General features: G+C 32.1%; 1 protein-coding gene across 1 annotated transcript in view; it reads right to left on the minus strand.

The window, feature by feature from the left end:
- LOC113512492 (dnaJ homolog subfamily C member 10-like) overlaps positions 1-15,278 on the minus strand; it is an 86,467-nt gene extending 71,189 nt beyond the window's left edge. Inside the window, 1 exon segment of the mRNA XM_052898805.1 lies at positions 14,813-15,278. Coding sequence (XP_052754765.1) covers positions 14,813-14,990 — 178 coding nt within the window. The 5' untranslated portion in view covers positions 14,991-15,278.
- Positions 15,279-16,366: the final 1,088 nt, after the last annotated feature.

The following is a 16,366-nucleotide window of genomic DNA, read 5'->3' on the forward strand; positions in this document are numbered from 1 at the left end:
AGCGGACCTGAGTCACTTGCATCCACAGACTCCCTGCAATGAATTTGATGTTGTCGTTCCATTTAGTAACGGGTTCTATTTCACTACGTTTGCCTGTACGGGGTCGCCACTCAAGAACCACAGCAAGAACAAACAAAAAGATATTAGTCTTAAATCAATAATTAGTATAATCAATCTTTCTTTGTCAGTTAAAATAATTAAGTATGATAAAAATGAATCATTATTACAGTTAATAACAATGCACATTCAATATCTAATCTAAATAGGTTGTTACTTAATTGAAATATATTTAGTAATCAAAATTAATAATTATTTAAGACTTCATCATGTATATACTGCAGGTAATTGTATAAAAAGCAAGTACATTCTGCTTCGCAAAAAAGGTGACTTTCATCACATCACACATCGACGAACAATGAGATATTTTGTAGACGTATGAGATTAAAAATATTTAAATTTAGAACGCGGAATCGTATATCTACAAGGAAACTGCATTGCAACAAGCAATCTTTTGCTCTGTAAAGAAAAAAGAAGCAGTTTTAATCGTCACAAGATTATGGGACCGAAATATCAGTAAACTCTATACATCGTAGAAATGATTGGCATAATTAGAAAGCAATAACGAAAATTAAAAGAATCGGACGAATCGGATGTCGTTGAAGGCTACTGTAACCATTTACCATCAGGTGGGCCGTATGCTTGTTTGCCACCTCAGTGGTATAAAAAAAAAAGAATAAATAAAATTAATTTTTAGCACTTCGTCGTCTTACATCCAGGTGGCCTCTAATCCTGTAACAGTTGTGTTGAGCAACACTGACCCATATTGTTATCATTATTTACACATATTGCGTGTATTGGGCGATTCATTAACAATATTGTAGGACCAGCACAGTCTGATTTGATTAGTAGAATAAAATGGGCACAATGCACTATTTACGCCGCTTTTCGGTCAAAAGTGACAATTCATTTTGTGTATAGTTGGATTTTTTTTGTCTAAGAGACTGGAAGAGATTTCTGTCAGAGATAAGTCCACCCTTGCTCACAATATTTATAAATGCATTAACAATATAATTTACAAGTGCAATAAATAATATATATATTTTCTTTTTTACGTTTAATTTCAGATTTGTTTTGCAAAAAACAATATATTCAATCGTCACAAAATTAACATTGGACCAACGCAAGAGTAAAACTTATTGATTGCAAAATAAAACATACGATAATCGATTTAGAATTTGCGAAGATATCGCTTACATAAAAATACAAACGGATTGGGAACCACCTTTTTTTTACATGACTGCCCAAAAATGAAGTGTAATTTTTTTAGGTTTATGCGTTTCTTTATTTTATCATGACTTCTAAATGCTTGAATAGTTTTTTTATGTATGGGACATCGTTAGAATCCTTACATCATCTTGAGTGGCATGTGTTAAATTTTTTTTTGTAATAATTCGATTTTTGGCAATGCTATCGTTTTTTAATTTATGGGGCATAATTACCTGTTAAAGTTAACACATGTACATGTTAACACTATGTACACACCTTTTTAGTGTTATAACGGCTAAAGTTGCCTTGTAGTCCTGCCATAGCCTCCCCTTTCTTTCCCGTGGGTGTCATAAGAGGCAGAATAAGGGAACTTAATGCGAGGGATGGGTAGCAGGGTAAAATATTGCCAAAAGCTAAACTACGGTTGCCAACCCACCTGCCAAGCGTGGCAATAACTTACAAATCCTCCCAATGGTAAATTTCCATAAGTAACTGCCCCAATAGTCTAAGGGGAAGTCATATGTTCATCAGTGGATACATAACGGCTGGTATCATCATTATCATCATATCAGCCTTTAACTGTCCACTGCTGGACATAAGCTTCCCCCTTGGGGAGTTTTGCCAGTATTTGCCACGCTTGGTACGCGGATTGGCAATGGTATGATGATGATGAACGGCTAAAAATGCCGTTGTTATAAAACCCTGACCTATTATACCATTATGATTCATAATCAATTTAAATTATATACCTACTTAAATACATAGTCATTTATATATATATAAGTCGTCATTACACCGACTTATTTGTTGATTTATATTATGTATGTTCTTATCTTTGGCTGTCGTTCATACACGTACCAATTAAAAAAATGCCTATTAAAATAGACTAGCGGTATTACGGCGACAATTTAAAATGTTCTTTTTTAATTCTCTTGCACAGTAACACGCTTATTGTCTAAATTCGGCGGAATTATTAACTACTAATTTATTCGTATTTTGCAACATCTTAATACATATATATCGATAGGGAGTTCACCTCTTATTTTAGAGCTTAGATGGTCGCGGTTTCAGAGATGTTTTCTCGAACGAACGCTCAGGTTATAGAATGAGTTCCCTGTCGAGGTTCTTCCAAGAGACTACAGCATAGGATTCTTAAAAAAATGTTAAAGAGGTTTCTTTAGGGTCGGCAATGCACCTGTAATATCCCTGGTATTGCAGGCGTTCATAGGCTACGGTAACTGCTTACCATCAGTTGGGTCGTATGTTTATTTGTTTGCTTAGTGGTATAAGGAAAATATATAATATAGGAATATTATAATAATAATTAAAATAATAATAGTACTTATAATATAGAAACCAGTAGGAACAGTTTTTATATAAATATTTCATATATGAATGTCAATTTCATGGACGGTTATATAATTTGTAAACTTTGATAATCTTATCCATTGTCTGACGGTCAAATAATAATATAAATCTGGAAAAAATCATTAACAGATTGCAGTTTGATTAGATTAGATATATAAATGTTAAAGAAAAATAATTATTTCTTATATTTTCTAATAATAATCTATATTACAAATACTGTCAAGGTTGACAGGAAGATACCGATCTTTATTTAGACATTAGTGATGTGTTTGCGCCCATGCATGTTGTGTATTTTTTTTTAATATGTAATTTCTTGTATAATCATTAAACGCAACAGTATCAAAAAGTTTTATAAATGTGTCAGAATGTCATTGTGTGTGTTTCTTATGCTTTTATATAGATAGATTACCGTTAGTTTCCACCAAAAGATTACAATAGTAAACTTATTATTGATACAAACAATTACAAGAAATAATCATAGTGAGAAAACAATGGGTGACCTTATCGTTAAAAGCGATTTCTTCCAGGCAACCATTAGATAGATAGGAGCAATTAATTATAAACATTTTGATCGATTAATTGCTTTTAGTGTTTAGTTCAAACAAAAAAGCAATACGGGAAATAATTTGTAAATTACACATTTTGACCCGGATGCTTATTATTGTCATATTAGTTATTCAAATTTATTTTTGCGAAAATTAGCTAAGTTAGTGACCAAATATTTTAAAGTCGATATATATAAATAACTAAACGGGTTTCAACTAAATTTACACATAATAATAATTTATAATATTTATTTTATAAAATACCAGTTCGATGAAATACCGGAACGTACGAACACACGGTAGACTGTAATCATGTAATGTAAACTTGGGTGCTGCAATGTAAACACAGACATGCGCAGTACCGAAGGCAGGGCAGTGTTTGTGGATTTATAATCATATAGACACTCAAAAAGAAAAATGTATTAAGTGCCATTATAATGCTGAGTTATATATCGTCATAGTCGTAGATACTGATGGATCTATATATGTAATCTTTGTCAGATCCGTCAGTATTCTACGACTATGACGATATAATTGAATTAAGTAATTTCTACGTCGAATGGTACAGTTAAAAATATATAGTCAAACATATAACCTCCTCTATTTTTGAAGTCGGTTAATAAATTAATTTGAAAATATCAGTGGCGATTTAGCCTAGACACAAAATAGATAATAATAAACATTTCTTTGGTTTATACTCTGCAAATTATGGTTGTTTTGCATTTTTTAATATAAAACATATAATAAATGAGTGAGTTTGCCTTTTTGTTTAATTTTATTGCTTTATTTTTTTTATTTACTAAATGGTGCTTAACACGTTTTGCGATTTCAGTGTCGATTTCTTATTTAAAATGCGGCACTAAACTACTCCACCCACTACTAAAGGTGTCATCTGCGTAAACTAGTGTAAAACGTGTCACATAATTTGCTCGTACCGGTTTTTATGCTACTTCGTAAAGGATGAGACTCTTAATACATACGTCGACGTAAGTTTGAATTATTTGTATGTTACATAATTTTTTTATGATGGTAACAATGACAAACAAACTATAGGCCTGCCTGATGGAATGTGGTAACTGTCGCCTAAAAATGTGGACAGAATATGGCCATGGTACCCCTCACGTGTGCCATTCCTGAGGACTATGGTGCCTCCGTACTAGGCATGGGTAATATCAGGGTAATATCAATATAACTTCTTCGACATTTATATATTGGATTCCTCTGGAAGTTGATAGCGGAAAAAAATTCATCATCCATTTCGAAACCGCCAATACCAGTCGGATATCTCCATTCGTTTCAATCGGATGTTTTAATTCAATATTATATTTTGGGAATCCAATATTTAAAATATTTTTAATGGACCTATACTTTTATATATATATTGTAACATTTATTATATAAGTAGGTAGGTATTATATGTATTTAATGTGTATGTATGTATGTAATGTATATGTATATTATAATATTATTTAACTGTGTATTAGTTTATGTATTAATAGTCGTAGCACTTCAGCTGCCCGCTAACGAAATGCTTTCTTACTGTATTGGGTTGACTGGAAGAGATCTCTGTCAGAGATAAGTCTACCCTTGCTGACAATATTTATAAATACATTATTTTCTATGTAACTTACAAGTGTAATAAAGAATATATCAATCCCTACTCCGTATTACTCCGTCTCTGTAATTTAACTGCCATTTCAACCTTCAAAAATTTCACCCTTCCAACCAAATAGGTTAGAGGTACCCATGCAGGTGATTTTTGTACAAATTGATTCGTTCTGAATTTGTTTGCAAAACAAAATTTATTTATCAACACGCGATTCGGCGTTTTAAATTAAATCGAATGTGTCTACGAAAAGTCTTGCTACATCGGTTTATGTTAATAGAGTTCATAACTTCAGTTTGACGAAGTGTGGCAACGGCACAGTTACCATATTTGTCAGAAACAATTCATAGTTTACAATATTTCTGCTTAATTATTTCAAAAAGTGCTCTAAAAAGTTAATTATGCAATTGTTTACTTATTAAGCTGTCGCTAAAACTTTGATTTTGATGGCAAAAAAGTATTTGGAAAATTCTAAAGCAACATAATATGAAGTAGGTGTGAAGTTTTTAGCGACTGATGTACGAGTATATGCCACGTAATGTAATAAATTGCTTTATGTAAAAAATGGTACGCGTCTTTACGTAGACATATCATTAACACGAATCTGTAATATACAACTATACATGCAGACATGACGAAAATAAAAATGTACCGTTTAAGCCATTGCTTGTAGATTCCTATAAACATTTATTTACACTATTATTTCTCAACCTATTCAAATGTCACCTTGACTATTTAGCAATATGCTGAAAATGTTACAACCCTTATTTGATATTTATTAAAGTTTTAAATAAATGTAGAAATTGTCTTTTGTCACTGAAATATTCAGCTTCTGTGTATTTGTAATGATTTTATCAAGCACAGAAAATTTTAAATCAAAACCGAAATCAATAATTAATTCACATTTTTCAAATCAAATCAAATTCAAATGTAATAATATAAAATTATGCTTCATTTAATTATATTATACAATATTTGACATTTGATTTTAAATTATGTATTAATTTTTAATCGATACAATACTTGAAATATTACGAATTTTTAAAAAGTTGACAGATTTAAATGGCACGAGTAAAACTGTTCTGTTTTGTCTATGATTTTATTATCAATTTGCAGAACAAGGACCGCAGGTAGGTACTATTCTTGATCTATTATTAAAACTGTCCGATTTGAAGCATTTATAAAAAAATCCAAATTTTTTATAAAAAAGGTTATATCTATTAAACACATTGCGTTCCCCTGTAATATTCATTCTTTCCAAATTTTCAAACGTCGAAAATATGAGATTGGCTCGAGTCCGCCATTATGGGTTAACTTTTTTCACGTGTCTTATTCAAAGTATGTAATAGAAATTTGCCAATAACAATATGTAACACGATACTTGAGTAAAATACGAAACAATATCAAAACTCATTAGGTCATAATCATCATCATACTTCTATTACGCTGTTTGTCATAGATGTGTATTTATGGCGATTATGAAATCGTAAATCGCAGCCACGTGAATCCGGTGTTATCATTTATAAATATATTGATGTAATCTAAATTAGTGTACAAACTTCACTGTTTGCAAGATTTGTTATGTAAATAGATAATATTACTTATATTTCTTTGTACTAATATAGATTTCTAAGTATACACGATGTGGTGGAAAAGTTTGTTAGTAGTTGAGATTAGTCAAATGGCTTCACTGCTTTACTAGCACTACTAAGTAGTAGCTCAGGTTGACATGCATGCAGTCGTTCTAGGAAACCATCCTGGTAATTTTCTTGATGAATACGTTACTCTATTACCTGCCCACAGCTGAACATAGGTCCCCCTATTGGGGGGTTTTGTTAATAGTAGCCACGCATTGCAAACGGGTTGGCAACCGCAGTTAGGCTTTGGTAATGTTTAAATAGGGACGCTGCTGCCCATTTCTCGACCATTAAGTTCCCTTAGGCGCCTCTTACGACACCACGGGAAAGGAAAGGATTGTCCATTATATGACGAGACCAGACAGTGAATATGATAGGCCAACTGATCTGTTTTTATCCTCACCTAACATATCTCATTGGTGCCCGGCCAGTGTATACTGGTAATGCAAAGTGGGATTGCTGTTTCATAATTTTATGTACATTTTAAAAAAAGTAATACACGTGCATTGTGCGAGTTACTGATCACTAAAACATACATACATACATACATATCTGTCACGCCTGTCTTCCATTAGGGTAGGCAGAAACAATGGAACGCCAAATGCTTCGATTCAAACAAACCTCTTTCGCTTCTTCCACATTCATCAATCTTGTCATACACGCTCGTCAGTTACGGGTACTTTTAATTTGGCCCTTCTTCAGCACGTCGCCTATTTGGTCGACATACGTCCGTCTAGGGCGGCCCCTACCGACATCTCCATTCATTCTTGCTCGATAAATCTCTTTAGTAATTCTTCTTTCATCCATCCTCTCCAAATGACCAAACCAACGCAACATTCAATACTGGAAAATGCACTAATTACTGTGCACTAGCTTTTACCCACGACTTCATCCATGACCGAGACATGGCGGTCGAAGGGAACAAATAATAGCCTATATCTTTCTTCAATTCAAATAGTAATTGTGTATGAAATTTCAAGATAGATTGAGTCGGTTTAGGCGCTAAAAGGTAGCAAACAAACTCATAATCAATTCAATAATGCACCGCCTACTTATTTCTCGGTTTGCCCAATAGTTAACGGACTTTTTTTTTTTTTTTTTTTTTTTTTTTTTTTTTTTTTTTTTTTTTTTTTTTTTTATAGAACTTAGAATGGCAAACAAGCTGACGGCCCACCTGATGGAAAGTGGTAACCGTCGCCTATAGACATGAGCAGTACCATGGACATAACAGAGTATACTGTTTCGCCCATGATACCCCCATGCGTTGCCATTCCTGAGGACTCAGGTGTTATTCCTCTGTACCCAGTAAATTCACGCCATATCCCACCCTTCAAACCGAAACACAGCCATGCAAACACAACTGCTTCACGGTTGAAACACGAATGGGACAGAGGTACCCAAGCAATCGACTTTTGTACAAAGTCTCCTCTGGTAAACGGACTTATCACCGTCTGGTGTTAAGTCCGCTAAATGCATATAAAATTTTACTGTGCATTAAGGTTTAAATAAATAAATATCCTAATCGAAAAATTGAATTTTGAAATTAAACTTCAACTTTGATCGAGATAGGTAAAACCTACCTCCACAGTTTATAAGTGGTAGCTCAATTTAAAAGAGTTCACTCCGAAGCATAAATTAATTGCACAAGGAAATTTTTAAATGAAAAATAAAAACAACACAATCATAAAATCTTATAAGCTCAATAGGTAGTTATTTAACTATTGTATGTCATTGTTTCAATCGATGTTAATGAAAATGACTTTGATGCTCAATCTTGTTTGACTTTGTGTACCAGAGTCCAACTGAAAATGTTAATTGGTGTCAAAAGCACAAGGAAAATTTGAAGAAAAAGATTGTTGTAATTATTAATGTCATAAAACCATATAAATTATGGTTAAACCAAACAGAATATATTTCGGATTGGAATAGCATTATTTTGTAAGTACCTACCTACATTGACGAGGTTTAGGCTTCATGTATTCCTAGCTTACATTGGATTATATTACATATATTATAATAATTTATAAGGCAAAAACAGTACAGACAAAGAGGTACAAGTTCAGTCTTGGCTGAGGTTAGCATACGATAACGTTGGTTTTCAGCCTGCACCTCTGAATCTCTAAATGTGTAAACTCACTAGTTGACCCAACACGTTTTTTTGCCCGTCTACTTTCAACCTATCAGTATTTTACCTCAAGTTGGAACATTTACAAATAAATTTTATTAAAATCCATTAAGCTGTTTCAGAGATTAGCGTGAATGAACATCCTAATACGGGGTTTTTAAATAAAAGTACTGTACAGAACTTAACACAATTAGTTTACAGACAAAAAATGAAAGAAATTAAGCACAAGTATACCAATATAATATATATTGTCATTGTAATATAGTCTAATCGCCGCGTAGTACCGGCATAGAATTGGCCACCTCTTCCATTCCCGTGGGTGTCGTAAGAGGCGGCTAAGGGAACTTAATGGTCGAGGGTTGAACAGCAGCGTCCTTATTAAAATATCACCAAAGCCTAACTGCGGTTGCCAACCCGCCTGGCAACCTTGGCAACTACTGGTAAACCCCCCAATGGGGGGAGATCTATGTTCAGCAGTGGACAATTAAGGGCTGATATGATGATAAATATAATCTAATATTGACATGGGGAGTCTCAATAAAAGCAATAGAGGTCTAAATAATAATTTTTAAAAATGTTGTATATCTGTCTGTATGTAAGTTAAGTAAAAATACATAAATTAAATTAAAAATCCAGGAGCGCTGAGTATGTTAAATTTTAACAGGTTTCTGTTGCAGGTTTCCATTTTATTGATGTTCTAAAATGATTTTCCTTGTTTTGATTTATACGTAGATATATACTTGTTAGTGGCACGTACGTAGTGACAGCTGTAGGTTATTTTGTATCTTTGACGAAAATCTGAAATGTATACTTGAAAGTACATAGTACGTATCACAATGAAGTCAAGTAAATATATTACCTTTGGTGCCAGTTGGTACCAATTGTTTGTTCACGCTTAAATTGTTTTCTGACATTGCGCTGTCGAACATTATATTTAAGTTATTAGGTCAAGTTCAATAAAGTCGAGTTCAAGATTAAAGGAAGGTCAAAAGAAATCCTTAGTTTTGTATGTATAATTTCGCCGTCCCCGAAGTCTAAAATAGTAATTTTTTCCAAAAACTTATTTTTTTCCAAAAAAAAAGAAGAGATCTTTTTATATGTGAAACTTAGAATAAATTAACTGAAGGGCTACCTGATGAAAAATGGTAACCGTCGCCTATAGATATGGACAACTATATAACTTAGAATGGAAAACAAGTAGACCGCCCACCTGTTGATACAGATATGAAAAGCATTATGGACATCACTCTTATTAATCAAAATGGCGGCCGCTTTTAATTATTCTGATAATGAAAACATTTTAAGTCTAATCTTAGATATCGATCATGTAAACGGTGAAGATAAGTATCATTATGAATTGTTTACCCCGTCCTTTTAAATATAGATTTACGAAACTTATATATTATGTGTAATATATCCATAATATATAGATTCTGGTATCCCTATTCACGCAACTAATATAATTGTAATCATACGATATCTTTACATTAGAGGTATTCAAGAAAAAATAATATGGGGCTCTTAATAAGAACAATAGATGTCAAAATAATATTTTTCATAAATTTTGACTGTCTGTCTGTGTGTTTGTTCATCACGCAAAAACAATTGCACCGAATTGGTTGTTTATACAGTGTGTTCTTGAAGATCGAGCTTACAATCAGGCGGTTATTTTATATTGATATATTATCTGGAAGTAGTATGTGCATCTGATGTTTTAAACGAATAGTTATAGGCCCAGCAGGTTTCCGCTGCGTTATGCTGTTGTAAATTAATAATAGAGTCTATAGACATAGACATTTACATAGGTGAGCTGCGGCTTCTAAGTCATAATTATCAGTATTCAGAGTAGCAAAGTCAACTGAAACAATTTAACAAGAATATTGTCGCGTGAACTCAAGGTATTTTTTAATTGCGATTCACCTCTATGATGTAAAAATATTATAATATAATAATACGAAATTTATACGTACATTTTGCTGCGTAAAAAAGGCAATTACAATCGTGAACTCACACGCGCGCATACGCACGCACGCACGTATGTATGAACACACGCATAACCACAGAGAGACAAAGAGAGAGAGAAAAAGAAACATGGATAACGATCTCTCTCCTAGACAAATTAAAACACGAAATTTTGGGTCTGAAAGTTTTTTGCTCCGCAAAAAATAACTAGTTACTTCAACCCTAGGTTGCGGTTTTGGATAACTAAGGGCATGCAACGGGTGCAACGGCATTATATTATGTTTTCGCTCAACTTTTATTTAAATTAAGTTTTATTAAAAAGTTTTATGCCTGCAGAAATCAGTGGTGGGTTCTTAGACTATTTGGACGATCTGTCCTTTAGCAGACTTGAGAGATTTGGAATATGAAATTAACATTCTTATGCGACAAATATGAGTTCAACCTTGATGCGATGCGATTTTTATGCGATTTCCAGAAGTTCTATATTTGTTTATATTTTTTGTAGTCATTGTAGGTATGTGATTGCATCGCCAATTTTGAACCGATTCTTTTTTGCAAACAATCGTGTTTCGGTATTTCCCTGTTGATGTCATATTAATTTTATGACAATTGATACTGCTGTTTTTCTTTACGGAACTAAAAAAGTTATTTTTTTTTTTGCGTAGCAAAATATGTGTTAACACACGATTCAGTATTATAAATAGCATTGAGATAAACAGTTGCATTGTTATACGTAAATACATTTGCAGATTATAACATTTGAGACAATACACTCCAAAGTCATGGTTATAATATTAATACCTCTTTTTTTTTTGTCCTTTGAAATTTTTATTTTTTATAGTTTGGTTAAATTATTATTGACTAGCTTTTTGGTAAAAGGTGTTTGGTAAAAGGAATTCACTGGTGTGAATTCCTCCGCGTGACTGGGATATATTCACTGATCGGGATAAACAGTAGCCTACCTTCTCCATTCCAAAATTAGTGATTGGTATACATATATATATAAATAATTTACATAATATAGTACGAGTACGTATATTATACCAAATTTCATAGGGACTGATTAAGCCGTTAGGGCGCTATAAGGTAATAAAGAAACAAATTAACTTTAATCGAAATACAGCCATGCAAACACAACTACTTTGTGGTAGAAACTCGAATAGGACAGCTAATTTGACAATTAGCTGACAAAAAATTGACCCATTGTTGAGACTCGATGCTCTATATATATTCTAAGGCTGTATATTACTTTCGAAAATCTGTTTATAATTACTCCTCTACACCTAATGGTTGCCTGAAAGAGAACGCTTTTAGCGATAAGGTCGCCCATTGTTTTCTCATTGTGATTATTTCTTGTAATTGTTTGTATCTATAATATGTTTACTATTGTAATCTTTTGGAGGAAACAATAAAGAGTATCTATCTATCTATCTACCCGCGCGAAGCTGAGCCGGATCGCTCGTAATGTAACAAGGACACAAAAATAGACACATCACAAAGGCATCGACAATTAAATCTGCAAAATATAAGTACCAAACTCATGCAAGTCTGGGAATGGTGATAATTAAAAGAACTATGGACATTTGCATACACTATGACGTAAATAAAAAAAATGTAGCCGTCTTATTTATTTATATTATTTTCAATAGACTTCAAAAAGAAGAAGGTTCTCAATTCTGTTGTATTTTTTTTTTATATTTGTTACTCATAACTCTATCAGTTCTAAACCAATTAGGATTTTTTTTTATCTGAAAGGATATACTTATAGATTGGTCCTATAGAAATGATGCCAAAATTGGTTTAGTAATTTAGTATTTAGATGAAAATAACTAATTTGGTCACAATCGATGTCGCTTTTTTTTTGTGGGACACAATCTATAATTATAATGACTCCTTTTTCAATTATTATATTTGACAATATTGACACTTTGGTGAAATATCTATTTAGGTGTATAGGGTGAAAGGGATTGTTGGTAATGGTTCTAACAGTCTTATTGCTAGCAATACACTCTACCAGGTTTACGTCTACGCGGTTCACCCTAAAACTATTATTATGTTTTGTCCATAGTTATTTTTTGATGAATTTATCACGATGGATCTAATTACATTCTCACCTATCATTCCTCACTCACAGGGTACTAGTTGCTAGCGTAGGCGGGGTAACCATTTAATTTTTATCTTAAAAAAAATATACCGACGAACATATAACCTTCTATTTTTTTTAAGTCGGTTAAAATATCTATTTTTAAAGTGTATACTCATAACGTATCTTCTTTAAATAATCATTGGTCGTAGAGAAATGATGGTAGATGTCAGTACGTTCTTCGTCTACGTTTACTAGATTTTTTTGCGTCGCTGGTAATTTTTAAATATTGAAAATGATTATTTTAAGGGTTCCGTACCAATGTGAAGAAACCCTTATGATGTGGCTTCGTATGAGCGTTTGTACATCTGCTACAGCGTAATATTAGTGCTACTATTAATTTGACATGGTTTTAAACATTCTTAAAACATTCTTATTGTAATGAAAATTTATTCTTTTATTAGATGATTCAATAGCATAGCATTCCAGAGATTCAAGAGATGTCAGGCAGGCGGCCGGTCGTAAAATTATAAGCCAAATATTTTTGTAATATGGATAAAAAAACATATTTAATAAAAAAAACATACATAACAATACAGCACAATAACATAACAAACACCGACCCCAAGTAATAATTGGGATAAGGGTAGGAAAATGATGATGATCCTATGAGAGTATAGGTATTGAAAATTATAATATAATCTTACTAGCTCCAGTAGTATAAATAAAAAAAAAAAGTTTTATTTCTTTTCACACCGCGTAGTTTTAGAGAATCATGTAAAAAAAAACTACAACCTGTCTCTTACATTCGAAGTTTGTGAAGCAAAAACATTTAAAATAATTATGATTTATAAAAGTATATGAAAAGAGTATTACAGGAAAGATATAAGGATGTTAATAATTGGCATGATTTTTAGAAAAAATTAAATAACTATATAGTATATAAATATAATTATGCGGTCCAGTGTTCCCCACTTACTTATTTATTATGTGTCCAATCAAAAATAGATTTATATTTTTGGTTACGTGCAAATATACATGTAATGTAGTAAAAAGTTTTATATACAAAATTCGGTGTGTGAGTCCAACTTGCACTTCACCGGTTTTATGTACTATTTTTTCTCCTTTGACCAAAGGTTGTCTGTAAGAGATTGCCCTAGAGATAAGATCGCCTTTTGTGTATTTATATATATGTAAAAAGATTATATATATTACATATTAAGTTGAATTGTTTAATTCATTGTCTATAATCAATAAAGAGTTAAATAATAATAATAAAATTATTATATATGATTACAGTGAATTCCTTCTTCTTAACACTTACACTCAAAAGTTAACTCATAAAAAAACCGTTATAAAACCCGTTATTTTCAGATTTTTTCAAACGTTGTTAAGAGCGTTCATAACTTTGGCTTATCGAAGCGTGGCAACGATGCATTATTGTCTGTATTATGTGTTTATTAAAAAAAAAAAGAAAACAATTGAACAGTTTTCAATATTTCTGACTGATTATTTAAAAAGTGCTTTGCTAGCGAACTAAAACGTAAATTGTAGAATATTGAAAATATATTGTGTATAAATCTACCATATAAAATTTCATACCTACTTTACATTTTGATTCGGAATATTTCAAATAATTTTTTGCCATCAAGATTGAAATTTTTAATGCCAGTTTAATTAGAATATTATTGCATGATTAACACCTTAGTTCGCTAGCAGAGCACTTTTTAAATAATCAATCAGAAATATTGAAAAATGTTTTATTGTTTATGAAATTTGACAGATAAGTGTTACTTTGCTATAATACGTTATAAACAGTAGAAAAATTCTATTTAATCGATTATTGTATTTTTATATTGTTATATTAATTTGCATTAGGAGTACAATATCGGTATGAATCCTATAAAAGTATAATAGGTTATGTAAAAAAACATTTTAATGTAATAGTTACCAGTTCAACTTACATGAAATTAAATCGAGAAAACTCTACTAGTTTCGGGATTAATTGGAGTAAAATATAATAAAATAAAATGTAATTAGTAAAATAAAATATGATTTGCGCTTACGATACTTTTAACAATAAAAAAATATAATTAACCTGGTACCGGTAAACCATTTACTTAAAACGGAATGTGATGATTCAGTTTATTCGTAATTCTTAATTTTTTTTTACCTAAATTATAAATAGTAAACAATCAAAATTGAACCTTAAATACTTACTCTTAGACATCAGCCCCATTGACACTATCAATTTAATGTCAGTGAACTCGATGTCCGCTGGTGTATGGGAGACGTTGGTCATATTGACCTGAAGCATCCTGCATTCTGCATTTTCTGTCTCCGTCATCTCCGTCGCCTCCGTTGTTACACCCTGTAGAGCCTTCAGGACACTAGCCATTGTTATTAATTAACACAAGTTCCTTTTAAACACGCTTTATAGTTAATAAAAAAAATATTAATTGTTAGATTCAGATTCTTTTAATATATTTTTCTATTTCACTTTATATGTTGGCATTATTAGTAAGTGCGTGGAGCGACGCGAGCGCGACCGGCGACTGAAGTTCGAATACTGCAAGTTTGTTAATACCAGCAATTTGTATACGCAAACAATGTGACAGCATATTGATAATGTTTATTTCGTTACTAATAGTCTTAATTAGGTTTTATCATATTATAATAGCATGTAATTGCATTTCTATACACGATTAAACTGGATGTCGAAGGGCAAGTGGATATAGTTTGGCTTGTTTACCCATAATGTATATCATCCTTCTGATAACACTAGAATGAATAATCCATGAAAAAATATAAAACAACAAATAATGCCCGCTGTTTGAATAGACTTGGATTTTTTATTGTACCGGAATATTTGGTTATAAATGTTTTGGAAACGAGGAGGTTCCCAATTTATCTATAATTATTTTTAGTTATAGGTATTATGTGATTAATTCCGGATCGATTTTGATAACTCTATTCCATTTGCCATTGGTAGGGTTTACGACCGTGTTAGTCTCGTATTATTTCTGTGTTCACTCAGGATGGTATATTCACATGTCGTGCTATATTAAAAAAAAATTGTGAATTAATTATTATTTTGGGGGAAAAACCCCCGATTGTAGAAATATTATTTGTAGACACGATTTTTCGTTCCAAATTAATATTAAATACATCATTTATTTACATGAAATATTACCATTGTTAGTTTGTATGTTTTGTGGATTAGAGAAAATGGCTGTTTTTTGTTTTCTTTTCTTCTTTTTTTGCGGAGCATAATTTATTTGGATGTTGTTATACAAGAAGAAGAAGAAGACAAAGGAGATATGATAAAATAGAATGGCAACGCATGGGGGGTATCATGGGCGAAACAGTATATTCTGTTGGGTCAATAGTACTGCTCATGTTTATAGGCGACGGTTACCACTTTTCATCAGGTGGGCCGTCAGCTTGTTTGCCATTCTAAGTTGTATAGAAAAAAAAAAAGATATATATATATATGTATATATATATATATATATATATATTTAACTGAAATTATATTTGACATGTGCTTGATAACGTGATTTGTCATCTAGCTCATATGTCTTCAGAACGTGCGTTAGTATCCGTAGCTGAGCGTATACATACCTTGACACCAGTGTTCTGTGGTACTATCACTAATACTATTCTTACCCGCAAGGGTTTTTTTAATGGATCCTAACGGAATGGTTACCTTGCCAGCGCTAACGGTATACGCTGGCTGGGCATAGGTAAGGGATGACAGGTGAGAAGGAAAAG

This window comes from Galleria mellonella, unplaced genomic scaffold, assembly GCF_026898425.1.
Source record: "Galleria mellonella isolate WM207_F2 unplaced genomic scaffold, CSIRO_AGI_GalMel_v1 utg537, whole genome shotgun sequence".
NCBI classification, from domain to species: Eukaryota; Metazoa; Arthropoda; class Insecta; order Lepidoptera; family Pyralidae; genus Galleria; species Galleria mellonella.